At 44.7% G+C, this 18,963-nt stretch overlaps 2 protein-coding genes across 2 annotated transcripts; both read right to left on the bottom strand.

The window, feature by feature from the left end:
* Positions 1-1,025: 1,025 nt before the first annotated feature.
* Positions 1,026-3,997, bottom strand: LOC125515454 (ribosomal RNA small subunit methyltransferase H-like). Its single transcript, XM_048680921.1, has 5 exons — positions 3,561-3,997; positions 3,126-3,401; positions 2,969-3,037; positions 2,051-2,243; positions 1,026-1,734 (listed from the first exon to the last, which is right to left on the bottom strand). The coding sequence occupies exons 1-5, from the start codon at positions 3,930-3,932 to the stop codon at positions 1,340-1,342; spliced, it is 1,305 nt and encodes a 434-aa protein (XP_048536878.1). The 5' UTR covers positions 3,933-3,997; the 3' UTR covers positions 1,026-1,339.
* Positions 3,998-5,562: 1,565 nt separating this feature from the next.
* LOC125513317 (probable histone acetyltransferase HAC-like 1) lies at positions 5,563-17,716 on the bottom strand. Its single transcript, XM_048678402.1, has 16 exons — positions 16,912-17,716; positions 16,322-16,427; positions 15,951-16,227; positions 15,066-15,566; positions 12,830-14,619; positions 12,039-12,335; positions 11,668-11,946; positions 10,723-10,851; positions 10,440-10,640; positions 10,142-10,284; positions 9,748-10,060; positions 9,481-9,620; positions 7,497-7,575; positions 7,037-7,426; positions 6,425-6,642; positions 5,563-6,306 (listed from the first exon to the last, which is right to left on the bottom strand). Exons 1-16 carry the CDS (start codon positions 17,118-17,120, stop codon positions 6,198-6,200), a joined length of 5,181 nt encoding a protein of 1,726 aa, XP_048534359.1. The 5' UTR covers positions 17,121-17,716; the 3' UTR covers positions 5,563-6,197.
* Positions 17,717-18,963: the final 1,247 nt, after the last annotated feature.

The following is an 18,963-nucleotide window of genomic DNA, read 5'->3' as shown; positions in this document are numbered from 1 at the left end:
CTCCTAGGTAAGAAAGCAATTCTGATCAGTTACAGTTCTTTTGAAAATACTAACCGGATTAATTTGCATATGCTTAGACCATAGCTTTTTTGTGTTTCTTCCCATAACGAATAAAGATATGTGTTCTGAGAATGATGTTCTTAGAGTGTATCTTTCCTTTCACTGCAGTTATAGACAAAATGAAGATTAAACGTGATAGGATAAGAGGTTGAGTCAGGTTTCTCAACAAACATTTACAGATAAAATCTTATTTGATTTCCCTAGGCAAGAAATGCAGCCATATTCTGATACTTGGGTAGTAATTCGTCTGCTCAATTTTTAGGAAACTTTTACAATAATTAGTACATTTTCAATCCAAAGTTTGCCAGAATCAACATGTATGAAAGTATTTTTGTGTAGGTACTGAATATCGAACAATGTACAGTTTATGCACCAGAACCGAAATGATAAAGAGCCAAAGAAAAAAAATACACCGGCACACAAAAGCTTAACCTCCTCTAGGAGGTCCTCAACAGTTCTATACACCAGATATTGAACCTTCCATGGACTGTCCCTGAAAATTGCATCGGTTCTTCTCAAGCCATTCATTCTAGATGATTGCAATACGCACTACACCAAATTCATGAGTGTGTGGTTTATCCATGTGGTTTATACGCAAATTCCACCACCCAGGTTACCATTTTAAGCCATATGTAATGAGTTGGTTGGCCACTTATGAGACACACAATTCCTAACACTCTGGAAAAGTTGTAGTACTCGGACGGGTTGGGATCCACTGCGACGTCAATCCGCAGAACATCCTTGTAGATGGGGCGGCACGGTGAAAATCGCCGACTTCAGCCTCGCCAAGGTGCTCCAGCCCGACCAGCCACGCACTTCCACCAGCGTGACAGTGTCCCGTGGCACACGCGGGTACCTAGCCCCCGAGTGGTACAGAACTCTCATATGAAACGAAGCAACACAACAAGCACCCAGGTCGCTGGGAACATGACGAAGAATTCAGATGTCGAATGCAGAACTGCAGATGGCATAAAATTGGTCGCATCTTGCAAGAGAAGGTGGCAAACAGAGTACAATATACACGAGTGAAGTTGGAAAAATGGTACAAAGTACAAACACGGTGAGATTATTACTTCTGGACTAACCTAACCCTCTACCTTCCATGTTCCCATCTTTGGGGGGAGCAAAGACCTCCTATTCACCCCCCTGAACCAAGTTTCAGGCGATTTCAAAGTGTTTGCTTCCTGGTGAGCAGATGAGAAACTGACAGTCGCATGTTTTGCGGCCTCGATAATCTCCTCAGCAATCATTCACAAATTTGTATCCAGTGTTATTCCGTTTAGGCCTTCTGAATAACTCTGAGCTTTGCACTTCTACACCTTTGATTTAGTTTCTCTTCCTCTTGTGAAGGGGTTGTCGGTCTTTTTGTCAGGACAGTGCCGTTGGTCCCTTGCACCCTCTGCTTAAACCATGGCTCATCTTCGTCGTCAATGTCAGCGCATACCAAGTCTTCCTCATCATCCTCTGCTTCATCCCCACGAATAAGCTCCAGGAATGTCTGCTTGACAATTCTGTCCTCTAAACTGTGGAATGAGATTACAGCAAGACGGCCATCTGGTGCTAGGCAGTCAAAACACGAATGGAGTGCGTCTTCTAAAGTTTGGAGCTCATCATTAACTGCAATCCTAAGGGCTTGGAATACCCTTGTTGCAGTTTTAATCCAGCCTTGCCGTCCTGTAGATAAACTTGTTGTGAGATTCTTATTTAATTATCTCCAGCTTGCAAAAATAGCAATCTTCTTTTTTTTTTGTAGAGAAGTTATGTATAAACTACAGGACATTTACAAAGTAGCAAGAAGAAATTTGCATAAATCAAAGGATCAAATGGTCAATAAGAAATCATTATTTTCTTGTAAATTCCACAAGAGTTCATCGAGCAAAACAATATATATATATATATATATATATATATATATATAAACTTGCATGGTGTTATCACAATCATAGAAGGAAACCTCAAAGTATTATCATAATCATAGCTTCATACATACCTCCTGAAATGGTGCACGTTCTTTGGATAAGTTTGACAAGCTCGCCAGTAGAGTGTAAACCCCCTGTTTTCCGTTCTTTAACAATTCGCCTCTGAAGGGATTGCCAATTGCTTTCCTCCCCATAATCACGGAGGATACGCCCAACTTCAAGCTCGGGCCAAGAGTTCAAGATATCTTCTGCTGTTAAAGTTGCCTGTCTAGTTTCAGCTTTAGGTTAGAAGCAGTACACAACTGTAACACAAAACATATATCAAGGTGGAGTTGTACCATTTGGACATTACTAATTCACCAAGATTGACTCAAACATGAAGTAACACACAAAAAAATATTCCTGGATATTTTGGACATGGCAAGGTCAATATATGGAACTCGTGCATGTAAATACAGACAAAATGAAACACAACAGAAATGAACTAAGTGCAACTGTGTTTTACAAATTCCTAGATAGACTGTGTGATTGGCATTATGACTACGAGCGCATCTAAATAATTACAGCTCATGCTATCTGCCAATAAAATGATCTTTTAGTAAGACAAACTAATATTGGATATAAGTTGTTTTAATCTTTAGTCATGCAAGTTTGCAACACTGCGTGATTGTAGTAAGTAGCAAAAAGTATATTGCATCCATACATGGTGCATTCTGATAATAAGTGAACAAAGAAATGACCAGTAAGGCTGTAAGTAAGACTAAATCAACACTGACTTGAGGACTTGGGCCATGGCAGGAGCGTTTGGAGGACAACTAGTATCCGAGTAGTCGAGTAGCGTGTGGGAGTGGGGTGGAGGCTCAGTTAGGGTCGGCTTGTGACTCCTAACTAGCACAATTGTAGTCTCTTGTACATATATTTCTCTCTTCTATAAAGCTAAGGTACGCCTTTGGCGTACCCTCGAAAAAAAAGACTAAATCAACACTGACCTTAGGGTCCATGCGCATGTCAAGTGGACCATCATTGAGCACACTAAATCCTCTATCTGACCTGTTAACCTGCGCAGCAGACCAAAAAAATTTGGTCAGCCAATGGGAAACTTAGCAGTCTTAGCATCAGTTTCCTCACATTTTACTTATTTTTTACCTGCATGGATGACATGCCAAGGTCGATGAGGATACCGTCAACTCCAGACGAGCCATCCGCCAGGCTCTCGTCAACGCCACCAAGAACATGCTTGATGTACTTGAAATTCTTGACGTGAGTATAGGCGCGTAGTGTCCCTTGCAGAGCATCTTCTCCCCCTTCCCCAGTTGCCCTACTAACAAGGAAAGCCTCGATGTGGCGCTGGCCAATCTCCAGCGCAGAGGGGTCGACGTCCATGCCAACGTGCAGCTCCATCTCCGGGTGCGCCTCCATCATCTGTCACCCCCAAGACGCATTCCATCAAACAGCTTATGGGCACAAATGAGCACGTAAAATTGAAGCCACAACGAGTAGAGGCATTCGATTCTACTGAGCACGAACAGATTGTTCCCACGACAACATAAAGGTAGATGCGAAAGGAAAGGGATTACGGACGGCGAGGGAGTGGCCGGCGGCACCGAGGGTGCAGTCGACGAAGGAGCGGAGCGGGAGCGGGCGGCGGAACGCGGCGAGGACCTCCCCGAGCAAGACGGGTACGTGGTGGGAGTGGGAGTGGCGGCGGTAGAGGCCGGGGTCGAAGGCGCCGGCGGAGCGGGTGCGCCGCTTGAGGTGCTCCTCCAGCTCCCGCCGCTGCGGCCGCCACATGGTGGTGTCCTTGGCCTTGTTCTTCGCCCTGGTCTTGCCGGTGGATTTGCACGAGACGGCATCGCGCTTGCGGCTGTGGGGAGCCGCCGCAACGGCGGCGAGCGGGCGCGCGCCGGGCGGCCGGAGGTGGAAGGGGACGAGGCGCCGCGCTGCCGTCGCCATCAGGAGTCGCGAGCGCGCGAGGAACGGATAAATAGCGTGCGCCGCAGGGTGACCGTCCGTCGTCTGATCACGGATGGACGGCTCAGATCGGTTCGGTGCCTAGTCAGAGCTTTCAGATACAACAAACTCAGCTGGTTCGAATTCGTAGTCTATGGATACATATAACGGGATTACTGAATCAAAGTCAGTCCATGCTATAGTCGTTAGATATTATACAAAACTCCATGTAATTTTTTTAAAATTTTTCTTTCTTCTTTTTTATATGTTCTGTCACTTGACTGAGAGTCTCGTTGGATCGAGATCTTGCCACAATCCTATATATAATGGCATCTCCAGGTCAGCCGCCCAGAAAACTGTTTTTAGAACATTTCAATCCAAAATAATAGTCCAGCAGTTGTCATATCTCTATGTTTTTGTGGTCTCAATTTGAGGCAGACCTAAACTTCAACCCCTTGCGCTGTAAATATATAGCACGCAAGCAGTTGCGCAAACCAAAGTTGTGTGATGCAAACACCAAACCGCCAAGTGAAACTTCCTCTCGCCGCACTCCGGCTCTCACCCCGACCGTCGCCAACTCAATTTCAGCCGCCAATGGCACCGTTACCGGTCCACTGCCGCCACCGACCCGCCGCTTTGGACGGTCGCGACAGCCCCACCAACGCACCTATTCGGGGTCCCCGTTGCGCCGATCCGGGCCGGTTTTGGTATAATTTTCTACTTCCTTTGTTCCTAAATACATGTCTTTTAGAGATTTCAATACGGAGTGCAGACGGATGTACTCCCTCCGTCCCAAAATTCTTGTCTTAAATTTGTCCAGATACGGATGTATCAAGTCACATTTTAGTATTAGATACATCCGTATCTAGATAAATCTAAGACAAGAATTTTAAGACGCGGGAGTATATCAATATGAAGTACATACGGATGTATATAGACATCTTACTATGTATGAACTCCATATTGAAATCTCTAAAAAAGACTTATATTTAGAAACGGGGGAGTATTATACATCATCCGGTTGAAGAAGAAGATTTTTGGTGCCATATTTTACATCTGTTGAAGAAACATAATTTCCAATGCTCTTAAAATTCTTCTTTTTTACCTTAAAACTGCTTTTGAGTGCCCTATTTTGCAACTCATAAACTTGTTTTCGTGCTCAGGCTACATGAAGCTTCTTTTTAGAAAAAGATCAAAAATAATGTTTCACTGATTCAAAAATTCTACACATGTGTTTTCTCATGAAATTTTACACATGTAGTGTATATCCATATGTCAATGTGGATTTTGTTTAAGAATTTTTTAAACTTTGAAATATAACTTTTGAATGTTTCAAACAAAGGGCTACATGTTGAGCACCAAAACAATGCACTCTACATAACTGCATATAGCTAACCAAGCACGGCACTTCACTAGAAAAAAAAACAAGCACGACGCAATTTGCAAATATTTGTAAAACCAATTTGAAAACAATTTGGATGCTTGGGATGGCAAAATTTCAGACAAATGGCCGTACAGATTTCTGCACAGCTCTAAATTTCGTCATGGCACAATAATCCCCACATTCAAAATTTCCAATGTGATGATCTGACTGGACAAATCAAGATCATGCATTACCTTGCAAGAAAGGAGGGGCAAAGAAAGACGCAGGATTTACTTTCCTTTATACTTTCAAAATAAAGACTTGTCCTACAAAATGGGAGGGGGACATAAATAAACAGAACCATGTCCAGTGCCCATCCCTCTACCTTCTTTCTCCCTACTATACCCCTCCTGACCGAGGTGACAAGAAACCAGAACAGAGGAGGGAACAAAACAGCAGCAGCTACAACCATTGTTTTTCAACAATAGAGGATCCAGAGACCTATTATACATGAACGTCAGACGACGGAGCAGGCAAGCAGCAAAAACAAGATTAATCCAACTAGTACAGGTCAAACGAAAGAATCACCACACCCAAGGGGCCGGGCCGGTTCCTATCGACAACATCAGCGGCACAGTCAGCAGGGCGCAAACAGTTACCACCTACTGTGGTGCACTGCGCCCTTCACCCTTCCTTCGGAGAATGGCAGGCTTTCAAGCCCCTATGTTAATCATCGGCGAAGAATGGCCAGCGTCTTCTTCCATCTTCCAGGACAATCGGTCGACCTGGATCCTCTAATTCAACGACCCCAAGTTTCGACTTGGTGTGGGGGATGAGAGGACTGAGACCCTGCGCACTTTCCTAATCTTCTTTCGACGACGGTATACCTGTACAGATGCAACTAATCATGTTGTAGCAACCTCTGCTGCTCTCTGTCTCATCATCTCATTAACAGCAGCCCTCCTCCGGGAATCAGACTGCTGTTGCAGCCTTCTAAGATGCTCTTTGAGATCCCTGTATGGTTACCAGAGGTGGAGGTCAGATGTTACTCCAGAGACGATTGAAATACTGTATGCACAAGCACAGGGGTGGTGGGAGGTTAGCAGGACAAATGAGAGATGCGCCAACACACCTGCACCGCGGTACACTGCATCCTGAATCTCTGCAAGCTCGGGCATGGAGCTGAAGCATGTACCACATTTTCTTGCACAGGGCACACCCTCCTGAAGCACGCGTCTTGCACTGCATCCCATGCCGAAATAGTCCCTTGACTTTACGGCAGTTAGGATATTGGCAGCTGCCAGAGCGGCATGTAGAGGCATGTACCAGAAGATCGAGCATTTTCCTTAGCTGCAGGATGATGGTAAAAGGAAAATCAATGGTGGAATTATTTAACAAAAGGATTGTAGTGGAGCACATGACTTATGCACAATAACTACTTTACAAATTGCAGCCTCGAAAAGTAAAGATGCACATGTTGACTGTTTCCACAATATTATGATGAACAAATGAGAATGCTGGAAGAATATTTATGTCTTCCAATTTGTAAAGCTCCGGCTTAACTCAATTATTACAGTAATTAAATGCCTGCCAATTACTCCCTCCGTTCGTAAATATAAAAAAGAATGGTATTTAAGCTAGACTGCTGTCAAGTTTATTTAATGAAAATAAACAGAAAGTCACAACTTCAACAATCGCAGGTTAGGAACAATTTTACTAGCGGAAATCGTCTGAAGGGGCTTACCTGTTGAACACGCATTTGCCGGGCTTCCTTGTTTTGGGCATCACGGTCGGCAACTGATGGATGGTTTGTCAACTTGTGAGGATGATTGACTGCTCCTTTTTGGTAACAACCATTGCACACGTCAAAATCTGGACAAATTTCACACCGCCAGCCTTGACCAGTTTCAATATCATGGCTACAGACATTGCATGTAGTGACAAACGCTGGTGCAGTGGGATTATGTAGGTGATACAACACCATCATTGACGAATGCTTAGCACGGCGAAGGGTGTCATATTGGTAATGGTTCCCTTGACAAAGACTGAGAAATGCCTGCCTGGTGTCAAAAAACTCACTTTCCAGAATATCGTCTCTATCCTTTGTCTCTTCAGGCACCCCAACAATGTCAACCTAAGACATCAAGTTATATGTTACTAACTTTCTCTTTCTCTAAAGAGAAAAATGAGTCTTGTTTACTTACTGGATGGAGCTTATGTGTGTCTCTACTATTACTTGGATGCCTCTCCCTATCTTCAAGCTGTTGTTCTGCACTGTAACACCTGCAACAGGAAAATACTAAATTCACGAAGAGAACTTTAAAAGGTTTGTCTAACATGGCAAGCTGTGTAATTACAAACAATTCATCCCAAGGATAACTCTTATATACACAATTTTCAAGCACATGTAGTTATTTTCATAACAATCTCGGCAGTCAGCTGGGTTATTAAGGTGTCACCTCACCCCGACCTAGGCCGGTGATGCCATGGTTGGGGTGGATACCAGGCCCCCTTGCTTTTCCAGGGGAAGATTAAGCGGTCATCTGGGGTTCCCAGGAGTCACCCCGGTTCATTGCAAGTCACCTTGGGTCTGGAGAGATTGACTCCTTCAGGGTCCTGGTTTCATAGCTTGCACAATGACCGCTGCTAAGCCTTTGCTCCTAAGCCACACGTTTGATGAGACGGCACCTCTCCATGAGAGGCCTGATAGGATCAAGGAGGGTGGGGGGAGGAGATATGGCCACCGGGGATTGGCAAGGAGTAGAAGCCAATGGCCGTGGAAAGTTTTTGTGGGTGCCAAGAGAAACAGATTTGCAGATCTGCCTTGTTTTCTCGTTTCCTGGTTTGTTGGGTATCTTGATGATATGGATACAATTTGTTGCAACAGAAAGAACAGGGATCATGCATGGCGTCAACAACGAGATGTGTAGGGACTAGGGATACAGTAGTTTGTGTGGTAAACAAAGCGTCCTTAAGCACATATTTGTTAAATGTTACAACTTAAACTGCTGCTTTATAAAATATAAATATAATTTTCATGCAAGTGCCTTGATTTGAGGCACCTGGCCCTGAGAAAGGGCAATAATGCAAAACTTGTTGGTTCATACAGATCGCATTCATTCAATGTTTTCGAGTCGATGAGTCGACGGGTCGCTCGGGGAGGACGACTCTAGACTAGTCGTGACTAGTCTAGACTCACGGTCGACGAGTCGACATGGCGACGAGTCGACGTGAGTTAAGCAGCAGGCAGTCAGGGGAGGAGCACAAGTGCACAGCAGCAGCAGCAACCAGGGGAGGAGGGGAGGAGCACACCACCAGCAGCAGTAACCAGGGCCAACTGAGAGATGGGCCACTAGTTATGCACTTCCCTGTGGCCCAAAAGCCCATCTAGTAGCTATATACTCCTCCGTGACCTAATCCACCATCCACACTCCCTCCTCCCTCACCACAGCCGCCACACATTCGCTGCCACTCTCTTGCCACCAGTCCACCACTCCTCCTCCCAGCGATGGATCTCTCAACTCCCCCGCAGCAGCTCTCTTGCCACCGCTCCTCCTCCCAGCCCGCTCCTCTTGCCGCTTCAGCTTCAGCAGCAGCAGCAGCAGCGCGGCGGCAAGGGCGCAGCAGCAGCAGCGAGGCAGCACAGCAGCAGCATCAGCAGCACGGCGGCGGGAGAGTGCTCCGGATCCAGCGCTGCCTCGAGTCGTTCGACCCCAAAACCGCGACTAGTCGAGACTAGTCGCTCGACTCATCCCAGGAGTCGAGTCGAGAGGCTGAGTCGGCTCTGGAACTGCGACTCGTCGACTAGTCGACGACTAGTCGCGACTAGTCGAGCGACTCGAAATCCATGCTTTCATTTCAACTGTGATCACATATACTCCTTCCATTCCTAAATATTCCCTGTCTCAAAATAAGTGTCTCAAGCTTAGTACAACTTTGTACTAAAGTTAGTACAAAGCTGAGACACTTATTTTGGGACGGAGGGAGTATAAGTCTTTTTAGAAATTTCAATACGGACTACATACGGATGTATATAGACGTATTTTAGAGTGTAGATTCACTCATTTTGCTTCGTACGTAGTCTATTGGAATCTCAAAAAAACTTATACTTAGGAACGGAGGGAATAGTATATAAGTACATGTGGCCTCTATAGCACAGGTGTCATATTGTTTATGAAATTGACTTACTTGTCACAGATGTAAAAACTTCTGCATTGATGGCAGACCCAGCGTTTTCCAGACGACATAAGGAGACAACAGTGGCTACAAGAATACTGCAAATGGACCATAATAAAATCTTCCTTCATTGGATAAATGGTTTCCCCAAGCTGCAATATCAAAATCGAATTCATGAGAAAGATGTCATCCAACTGAAACAAACAAGTGCAATTTCACAAACACAAAAGTGGGGGCTCCGAGAGATCTAGTATTACAATTACCAGAGCATAAGCTTACCTTCTGCATCAGCATAGCGTCCTTAGAAGCATTTCCACTGAGATCAGTGTGGCCAGCAGCTTTAAGAGCTCTTTTTGTAATAATTTTCTTTGTCTTACTCTTCTTCTGAAGCTTTCGGTCATCTTCTTCTTGACGCAGTTGATTAATCATATCTTCCGCAGCTCCAGGCCAATAATCTCCATCGAAGTAAGGCAAACGGGAAGCGGTAACTTTAGCCTTGCACTCTCCCATGGTAATGAAGAAATGGTCATACAGATTTGTAAGCTCAACAACAATCTCCTCCTTAGTAGCTTTCCGAAGCATGGCTAAGTACCTGAGTGTGAAGATATCAGAAATCATGCAACCAGGAGCTCAATGCAAGCAGAGTAACATATGTGTCAATCAAAGGTCTTACCACTCCCGCAGTTTGTCAGATTTTGGAGTCTTCTGAATCTCAGGATGGCAATATAAAATGTAATCTTCACCTTTCAAAGGTGGGCAAGCCCATATATAACAGCTTGTGAATCCACGCTGCTTGCAGTATTCAAGATATCCTATCTGTACACATAGATAACTGGAGTAAGATTGTAGAAAATGCTAGCTTAAAGAGGAAGGCATCACATCTAATAGTTTCATACAGGAATTTTCTGACCAGACTGGCAAGAGAAAATATTTACAACTGTGATTAAAATTCAGCAAATACAGCAACTTACCAGAATTTCATGGTAGACGAATGTACGCAAGGCCTCTCCAGTGGCTGCTTTAATCTCAGGTCTGAAGTATTTCACAGAATCCAGGTATGACAAATAAACTCGACGTTGGTTCGGGTAAGCGCAGTCAGCACCAAATTCTTGAACATACATTCCAAATAAGCACACTTCTACGCCTTCTATTTTCTGGAACAAAAGAACAGCCTGCCAAACAATCACAGGAACAGAATCATGGATATCAGAGTCGGTTGTCAGCATAATTTATACTTTAGGTACAACTTCCTACCTTGGACTTGTAAGGGAACTCTGTCGGGTAATTATCTTCTTGAAAAATTTCCAAAAAGCGTGGTTTAACTTCAACCTTCTTATCCACCGATGAAACAACTCTGACCACAAGACCTTCTGCTCCGGCGACCTAACAAATATGGAACAGTTAGACTTTAAAAGTGATGGAGGGAACATTTCTATCAAAATAGTTCATAATGATGCCAAAATGAATGGTATCTGGTGTAGTCCAAATTACAGGAAGTGAAGTTAAACCACTTCCTTGTTGATTTTTCCAGCCATTGTCAAAAAAAGTAGCACATAAATTATCAAGATATAGAACATACTTCAAGTAAAAAAGTTAAGTAAAGCGCATATACACTTCGGGTCTCTGAACTGCCAAAAAGATCAACCCTAGTTGATTTTTCAAGCCATCCATCATTTTGTAGCCCATTTTTTTGTTGCTGTGCTTTTCATTGGGTCGTAAACAATCAGCAACAAGTTTGCACTATGTGACCGCATTTGAAACTTTCAATATAAATACAATTTGGTATATTTTCCATGTAAGCCTTTAATATATAGTTGAAGCTTCCGAGCAATTAATGGGCAATTTCATACTATTAATCGATTCTCCAAAATGGCACACCTCATTACATACCAGGTTGATGGAAAATTATTAATTAAATAAACTGCTAGTTCATCCTGGTTGATGGAAAAGGTTGCAATGGGGTCTGAAAAAAATTAAACAGGCATTTTGTTTTCTGTTTTTCCAGGCAATCATTATAATAGGCTGCAATTATTTGCATGGTATTTTTATAAGGATTTACATGGTGGGTAGGCACTTAGATAACACTTTCAGGTAGCATATTTTTGTGACATAAGGTAATATACTACCAAAGTACGTTGAGGTCCCATATAACATACTTCAAGTACGCATGCACTTCCAACAAGACTTAGTTTCACTAACCTCATCAACACTACAATTTAAATTATTCGCCCGATTCTGTCTCTCCCACTTAAGCCGTTTAAAAAGCCGCTCTTCTATATGATCGCTAAGAACAGTTCTTGGCAGATCACTTGCTCCAAGAACAGCACTCTGTGGTAGAGGCATGCGCAGCCCACACTTCACTTCATTACTATAGCAATTCGGGCAAGTATACTCTGCTTGTCCTCCATCATTTCTTCTGCCATTAAACAGAGCACATATCTGATGCTGCCAGCATTCACATTTGTCACACTGAACCCACTGTGGAACGCACCATTCAGAAAGATTAGTACAAATCACGCATAACCAAAATTATAGTTATACAACCACCAGAACAGAGATAGGGAACTTACCCATTCTTCAGTTTCCTCATCATTTCTTTTCTTCTCAAATCGGGCCTTCAAAAAATTCTGTCCTTCAACCTCAATGGTGTCACCACGGGACTCATTGTAACATGGAATACAGAAAAAGTGGCGGGTGTCACCAGAACCAACAGTATAGTATGGTGCATTTCGCTTTATCCGAGCACCACAAGGGGAGCAATATATGGGTGGAGGTTCAAAAGTGAGTTTTTCCACTTTGCAGAGCTGGCATGAATTTTCATTTTCGGAAGACACCAGCAGTTGATTCTTTTCAGCTTTAGCCTTGCTCTGTCAAATGGCAAGACATGTAAAACTGTTCCTTCTAAAAACACATATTAGGGTTACAGTACAAGTTTCATCATGACAACTGCATGATGAGATTAAGAGTACTTGCACAAAAACACATGTACACAAAAAAGAACATGCAACATTTATCTCATGAAGATAAGGTTTTTTTTTCTTTTGGTACGACATAGTTCAACTTCTAGTAATTAAAAATTGGTAAAGCAACAGCGCAGTAATTTTTGTGCAAGCTTCCGTAGTAGTTAGACATTATGTGCAGAAGTGGAGAGAAATATTTTTTCACCCATTGGAAATACAAACAAACAGTAAGCTTTCTGATGTTTGCTTGTGTAAATGAGGACATTAAAGCACATATTACACATTTCAAGAAAATTAAAGGCTTTCTACCCATCTCCTATATTTACTTGACAACTGATCTTGTAATTCCGGGGGGAAAAATACCCAATGTGAAAGCAGTTTATTCCAAGTAAAAGACATACCTGGCCCACCCACAGCCTTAGACTCTCTATATGTGCATTGATTTGTTCTGGAGTGAACAACTCAGTCAATGAAACACCTTTTATTTTTGGTTTTCCTGATTTCAATGCTGTGGCCTCTGTTGAATCATTTGTTTCATTCTTAACCTCATGAACATTTTCACTTGTCCCTTTGTCAACCGGCAAGATTTCTTGCTTGACATGAGACTTCATCTCATTTGAAACAGTAGGAATGACATTGTGCCTCGCTGTAGGCACACTTCCATCAGCACCATAACCCATCTTTACGGGCTTCTGCAGAGGTCGCATGTCAGCCTTTACGTCCAACTCTCTTTTCATGTATGCCGTCTTTTTATTCTGCTCAAGCAGCTCGGGATGTGATTCCTGTAGTACAAACCCTGGGTTCACCTGAGGATTGGAGGCTCTAAGTATTTCATGCTCTGGAACATTGGGTGACGCAGGCTGCATCTTCAAACGTTTTGGAACAGATGGCTGACCATCAAAGGATTCAACAGACACTGGGTCAATGTCCATTATATCACTGTCTACCCCATTCATGATTCTTTGAGTCATATTCTGTTGAGCAACTTTTCTAGGCTCAGGGACTTTTTGCTTACTTGCATGTTCAGCTGAGAGGCGCAAAAATTTCTTTACATTACTACATACAGGACACTGCTCATCAACACAAGTCTTATAATGCTCAATTAACATTCTTGTCTTACTGCACTTCTTCTGTGGACAATCTTTTCTTTGGCAGTTGTCCAAATGCTTCACAAAATCCTGCAGCTGAACACAACGAGGTAATTTACAACTACCAAGAGGAGAAGAACATCCTTTTGCATGAAACAGCAACAGTAACCACCTCATCTGACGGAGGTAATTGATATTTCCAGTGGGCTGTTCCAATCCTCCAGCAGGGAGCTTTGGCAGTGCAGGGTCAACTGAGGTCACAGTGCAACCAGAAACACGCCAGTCAGATGAAAATGGCTGTTGTGCTCCGTCCTGGGCCATTGTTCTCTGACAAAAGTCATCCTGTATTTGCTTTTCAAGAGATAAATTGCTACTGATAGGAACCTTTTCCATTGTTTGAGGCCGCCATTGGTGCTGCTGCATTTGCTCTGTCTGTGTTCCTTTCAAAACATAACTGACATCATTCGAGCTAACATCAAGCTGCTGATTAGGGTGCAACAATGGCTGAGAATCGTGAGAACCAGAAGCACTGAAATTTTGAGATCCAGAAAGATGTCCAAACACCTGCGCACCTTTGACGTTATCGTGAGCACTTCTTTGCTGGTATTGACCCTGGAAATTTGGAAGTGCAGGAGGTTCAGTAGCTTGTGAAGATGTTAGTTCGGTGTGTGGCAAAGTTCCCTGTTCTGACACTTGCATAGAATGGCTGGAATTAAGTTGAGACTGTTTAAAGGAATTGCTCCTCAGCATAGCCTGCTGATGCTGTGAATTTGGTATCTGTTGATTGAGATGATATTGGTTTTGCACAAACTGGGAACTTGGCTGCACCTGATGTTGCTGCATTGAAAGCTGCTGTCGGAGTAGTTGTTCATGAGACAACTGAGATGGCTGGAAATTGAGTTTTTCTGACTGATCCAAAACCTCAGTTTTTATCTGTGGCTGCCCTTGAATGGATTGCATGTTTAGCTGATTGCTAAGCAGCATGGAATTCATTCTTGATCTAGACTGCAAGTTTGCAGCACCCATGTTCTGATTATTTGCTGTTGCTAAAGCAGAAGAACCAGTACCGTAGAAACTTCCTGAGCCACCCATGTCAACTGATGCTGCACAACAAAAAACGACACAATTTAGTTTGTCATCGTAAAGAGGGTAAGATATGACTTTTGCATTTTCGCTATGCATGACTGTGCATGTGTGTCTGTCGATATGGAAACTCACATCATTGGTACTACGGTGGAAACAATAACACTTTCAACCTCCATAGGTTCAAGGACTCTAGCAAACACATTAATTATGAAGCCAGTGACTCCAACAGCAAGGAACTAAAGTAAGGCTTTGTGTTTACTTTTTTAGCTGTTCCCTAACAACAATCCTCTAACAAAGTTAGCTTGTACAAATGACTTGGATAACTAGAAATTGAACATATTGCAAACGAATAATAAACCCATCACTAGCTTCTGTTATACACCCTTCATGAACATGACTTCAAGATTATGGCACAAGTCACGATGATAAGGCAATAAAAGATAGGACACGTCAGCACACATACTTGATATTCTCTGTGTTGGATGCTGATTGAACTGTTGCTGCAAAGGTCTGGGCGAACTTCCAAAAGAGGATATGTTCATATATCCTTCTGGTGCTGCATTTCTATTTGTAATTTGCGTGTTTGACCCATGCAATCCCATTCCACCATTCACATGTCCATCTGATAAACCAAATGCAGAAGAATTCTCCAGCATGCTTGAATGTATTCCAGAATTACTGTGCCCCCCAATATGATGTATTTGATGGCTGCTCTGGTTGCTTTGAAATTGCTTCTGCTGCTGCATATGTGGTGTCATAGCTGACTCACCATTGAAATATCCAGTTCCATTTGAATAGTCAGAATTAGTAGGTACATTTTGTTGATTACTGAATCCAGGAGTTGGGATCATATGAGTTACTTGTCGCTGAATACCCACTGGACCCATCGTAGATGGGACACTACTTGTGGTCGAATTTAGTGGGGCACTGGTAGTTAGATGCTGGTAGCCATTAGACATTGTACCTGTAAGGAGCAATTAAGGATAAGTAGAGCCATGTAAAATGGACCAGCAAAAAATGAGAACAAACAGTGGCAGGCAACCATATATGCTTCAGCTTCTCACAAATAATCTTCCAGTTATAAACAACAGAGACCTCGAAAGAAGTGCCCAATTGGGTCATGGATATATAAGCTATTTAGTGGATGTTTTTTTTTAAAAAAAACTATTAAGCAAGACTCCGAAAGATGTGGTGTTTTTCTACCACATAGATTGAATTTTGCCGAATATACTGCTGGGCATTGGTTACTTAGGCTAGAAACCCTACAGCATGGCCAAAAGGGAATTTCAAGTTAAGGTACAACACAGCCCTAATGATATGAGCAGAAGCTAAGTTAATCTATCCATACCAGGCATCGAGGTACCCATGTTGGCATTCTGAGGAACCATGCCTGCACCAGATGACGAAAGACCCATATTGTCTGTTCCATAAGACATTCTAGAATTTCCACTTGCACCTTGTGTGATACCAGGTGTTGGAATCATTGTGCTATAACCAGAGGAAGATGCCATCTGCCTTGACATTTGTTGGTTTTGTTGATTTAGTTGGTTCTGAGCACTCAAGGCCTTGATAGCAAACTGCAATTGTGGCTCCACTGGTTGCCTCATCATATTGTAGTACTCATTCTGCTCAAACAGCCAAAATGATGGAACTGTGAGATCAAATTTTGCTAGATCCAAACAAGAAGTAAATAAGAAAAAAGGAAATAGAGAAATATACCCTGCTTGGGAATTTTCTAAACAAGATTTCCTCTAGCCGCTTTGCGAGTTCCGGCAGCCTCCGCCTCCAGTCAGCAGATGTCTGCTTCCTTCCTATATACTCATATCTGCCAATTTACGAACAAGTATCAGGCTTAAAAAACATGTTAATACTTTCTATCAGATTCGATGTCTGCTTCCTTCCTATATACTCATATCTGCCAATTTACGAACAAGTATCAGGCTTAAAAAAACATGTCAATACTTTCTACCAGATTCGAACCATCAGCCATGGCGGCGAACCTAAAATTTTAGTTGGGAAGGTGATTCAACTGCGCCCCAGTGCCGAAATTTATATGCGGGCTCTTGTTAATTAAGGAAAGTCATAAACTTTGGTTGCGTGAGTAAGCGTGATCACCTCTATAATTTTGGGAACAAAATAAATATTCACCGTATAAACGTTGATGATAAGGATAGGCCGCATTAACGCAGTACAATTAATTAACACCCGCGCTAGCGCCTACTAAATATAAGTAGCCGAGCCACCAAAAGAAGTTTTTTTTCTTTCCTTAGAGCAGGCGCTGAAATAAGTTTGCAGTGTGGAGTGCTTACATCTTGTCGCGCATATTGGAGCGCATGAGCGCAAACTGTTGATCGACCCCCGGGGCAACAAGGCCCACGCCATCCTGCATCTGCTGGTGCTGGGGCAGGGGCATGCCGTCAGCGCCGACGACACCGCTGCCACCGCCAACAACCTGATTCATCTGCGCCCCCTGCCCGGACATCTGCCCGGACAGGTGCGCCGCCTGCCCCACATTCATTGTCGCTGGCAGCCGCGCCTCAGACAAGCGCGGGCGACGTCATTCCAGGCGCGGCGTGGCGCGGAGCAAGCTGAAAGAAGCGGCAGCCCCTACCGAGGCGGGCACCACGCGCCGGAAACCCTTCGAAAGCTGCAATATTTCTTCCTGCTGGAGGGTCGGTCAGCGAGAATTTAACCAGACAGCCCTCTCTGAATCAGGCACAAAACCCAGCCCAATTTTTCAGCATACGGAGCGCACTGTATACCAGACGGCAGCAGTGGACAGAGCGGCAGCGAGCAGCAGGCGCGAGCGCGAGCGCGAGCGATCAGGACCCGCGCGGGGCGGACGGAAGCACCCGCGGGAACGAGGCACGGGGCCGGGCCGGCGAATTGGGGCAACCCCGCCCGAAACCCTAGAATCGCGGGGCGGGCTGCCGACGCCGCGAGGGGACCCCGCCTCCACGGCAAACGGCGATTGGGGGCCGGCCGGGGCCGCGGGGGCGGAATCCGTACGACGGCGAGCGGGGCGGCGGCGCGGGGGATTGGGGATTTGGGATTGGCGGGGGACGGGGGACGGGGAATTGTCGACGCGGGGGGAGGGCTCGAGGAGGAGGAAGGGAAGGGGAGGGAGGAGTGGGACGTCGACCAATCGCGGATCTGCGCGGACTCGTGGGGAGGGAGGGCGGTCGCTGCGGGGTGGGCCCGGGCCGCGGCGGCGCAGGGCGGATGATCTGGTCTGGTGTGGTGTGGTGTGGCGAAAACGGCAAGGCGCACCGGTATATGCTGCTGGTGCGCGTGCGTGCGGCGCGAGTGAGGAAGGGCAGGCCCAGTCCAGTCAGCAGCTGCAGCGGCAGCGCAGCGGGTCGAGCGGGTTTTTTTCTTGCCGCACGTGCGCCAATGCTGATGCTGGCGAGCGAGAGACCAGCACACAGGCCCCTATTGGGAAATGGGAAGGGGGCGCTCCCGGTTCTTGCATTTGGGCTGGAAAGACGGGGGTCTTTTTGCAGGAGCCCCGGTTTGGGGACGTGGCGCTAGGGTTGGGGTGAAGTGGATTTTGGTTGTGTTGATGAGTTGTGTCTCTTTAAATTTATTTATTTTATCGTGGGATTGGATCTCGGGTGCAAAACAAAAACGGTTGATTGGGCGGATGCGAGTTTGCGGAGGCGTAGGCGTCGAGGTCTTGTTAGACGTGATTGTGTTGCCAAAGTTATGTGCGATACAGATCATGCGGTTCCTTTCGTGTCCGGTTATGTTTCGTGTTAGTATGAAAAAGGAGACTGTCGTGTATCGTGATGTCAAGCATGCGTGTAGGGGGAATGAAACCGCCCCGCCTTTTTTGTATTTTCTGCCCAAGAAGCCGCGATTTAGCGTTTAGCTGGTTCACTATCAATCATGTATGTCTATCTCTATCTCTTTCTCTCCCTGACTGAAAAGGCGTTGACTTCTGTAGGGGGTCCTATTTGCGGAAGTGATGACAGCGTGGACCGAAGTGAATGTTGGTGTGTAGAAGTTGTATCTTTTCAATTTAATATGGGATTAGATCTTCAATGAGGAAAAAAGATAATAAATTGGACGAATGTGAGTTCACAGCAAGATATGTGAAGACATGGGCATCAAGATCTTACTAGACGTGGTTGCATTGTCAACGTGATGTGCAATGCACATTGTGTGATTCCTTTCGTGTCCGGTTACGTTTCGTGCTAGTATGGACAAGGAGGCTGCCGTGTATCGTGGTGTCAAGGATGCGTGCCGAGGGGGAGAAACCATCCCCTTTTTGTAACTTTCTGCCGAAAAAAGTCGCGGTTTAGCGTTTAGCGGGTTCACTATCAATCCCATACGTCTACCTTTCTCGCGCGCGCGCTGAA

The sequence above is a fragment of the Triticum urartu genome, chromosome 6 (assembly GCF_003073215.2).
Source record: "Triticum urartu cultivar G1812 chromosome 6, Tu2.1, whole genome shotgun sequence".
Taxonomy (NCBI): domain Eukaryota; kingdom Viridiplantae; phylum Streptophyta; class Magnoliopsida; order Poales; family Poaceae; genus Triticum; species Triticum urartu.
The sequence above is the reverse complement of the archived record's forward strand: the minus strand, read 5'-3'. Positions and strand labels throughout refer to the sequence as shown.

What these genes read in the sequence shown, in the direction of transcription:
- LOC125515454 (XM_048680921.1), bottom strand. Translation starts at nt 3,932, where the DNA reads ATGGCGACGGCAGCGCGGCGCCTCGTCCCCTTCCACCTCCGGCCGCCC. An exon ending in CCGCCGGCCACTCCCTCGCC is followed by an intron (nt 3,402 to 3,560) that starts GTCCGTAATCCC and finishes TGGGGGTGACAG; the next exon opens with ATGATGGAGGCGCACCCGGA. An exon ending in AACGTGCACCATTTCAGGAG is followed by an intron (nt 1,735 to 2,050) that starts GTATGTATGAAG and finishes GTTTATCTACAG; the next exon opens with GACGGCAAGGCTGGATTAAA.
- LOC125513317 (XM_048678402.1), bottom strand. Translation starts at nt 17,120, where the DNA reads ATGAATGTGGGGCAGGCGGCGCACCTGTCCGGGCAGATGTCCGGGCAG. An exon ending in TCCAATATGCGCGACAAGAT is followed by an intron (nt 16,428 to 16,911) that starts GTAAGCACTCCA and finishes GTAAATTGGCAG; the next exon opens with ATATGAGTATATAGGAAGGA. An exon ending in TTAGAAAATTCCCAAGCAGG is followed by an intron (nt 16,228 to 16,321) that starts GTATATTTCTCT and finishes CTGTTTGAGCAG; the next exon opens with AATGAGTACTACAATATGAT.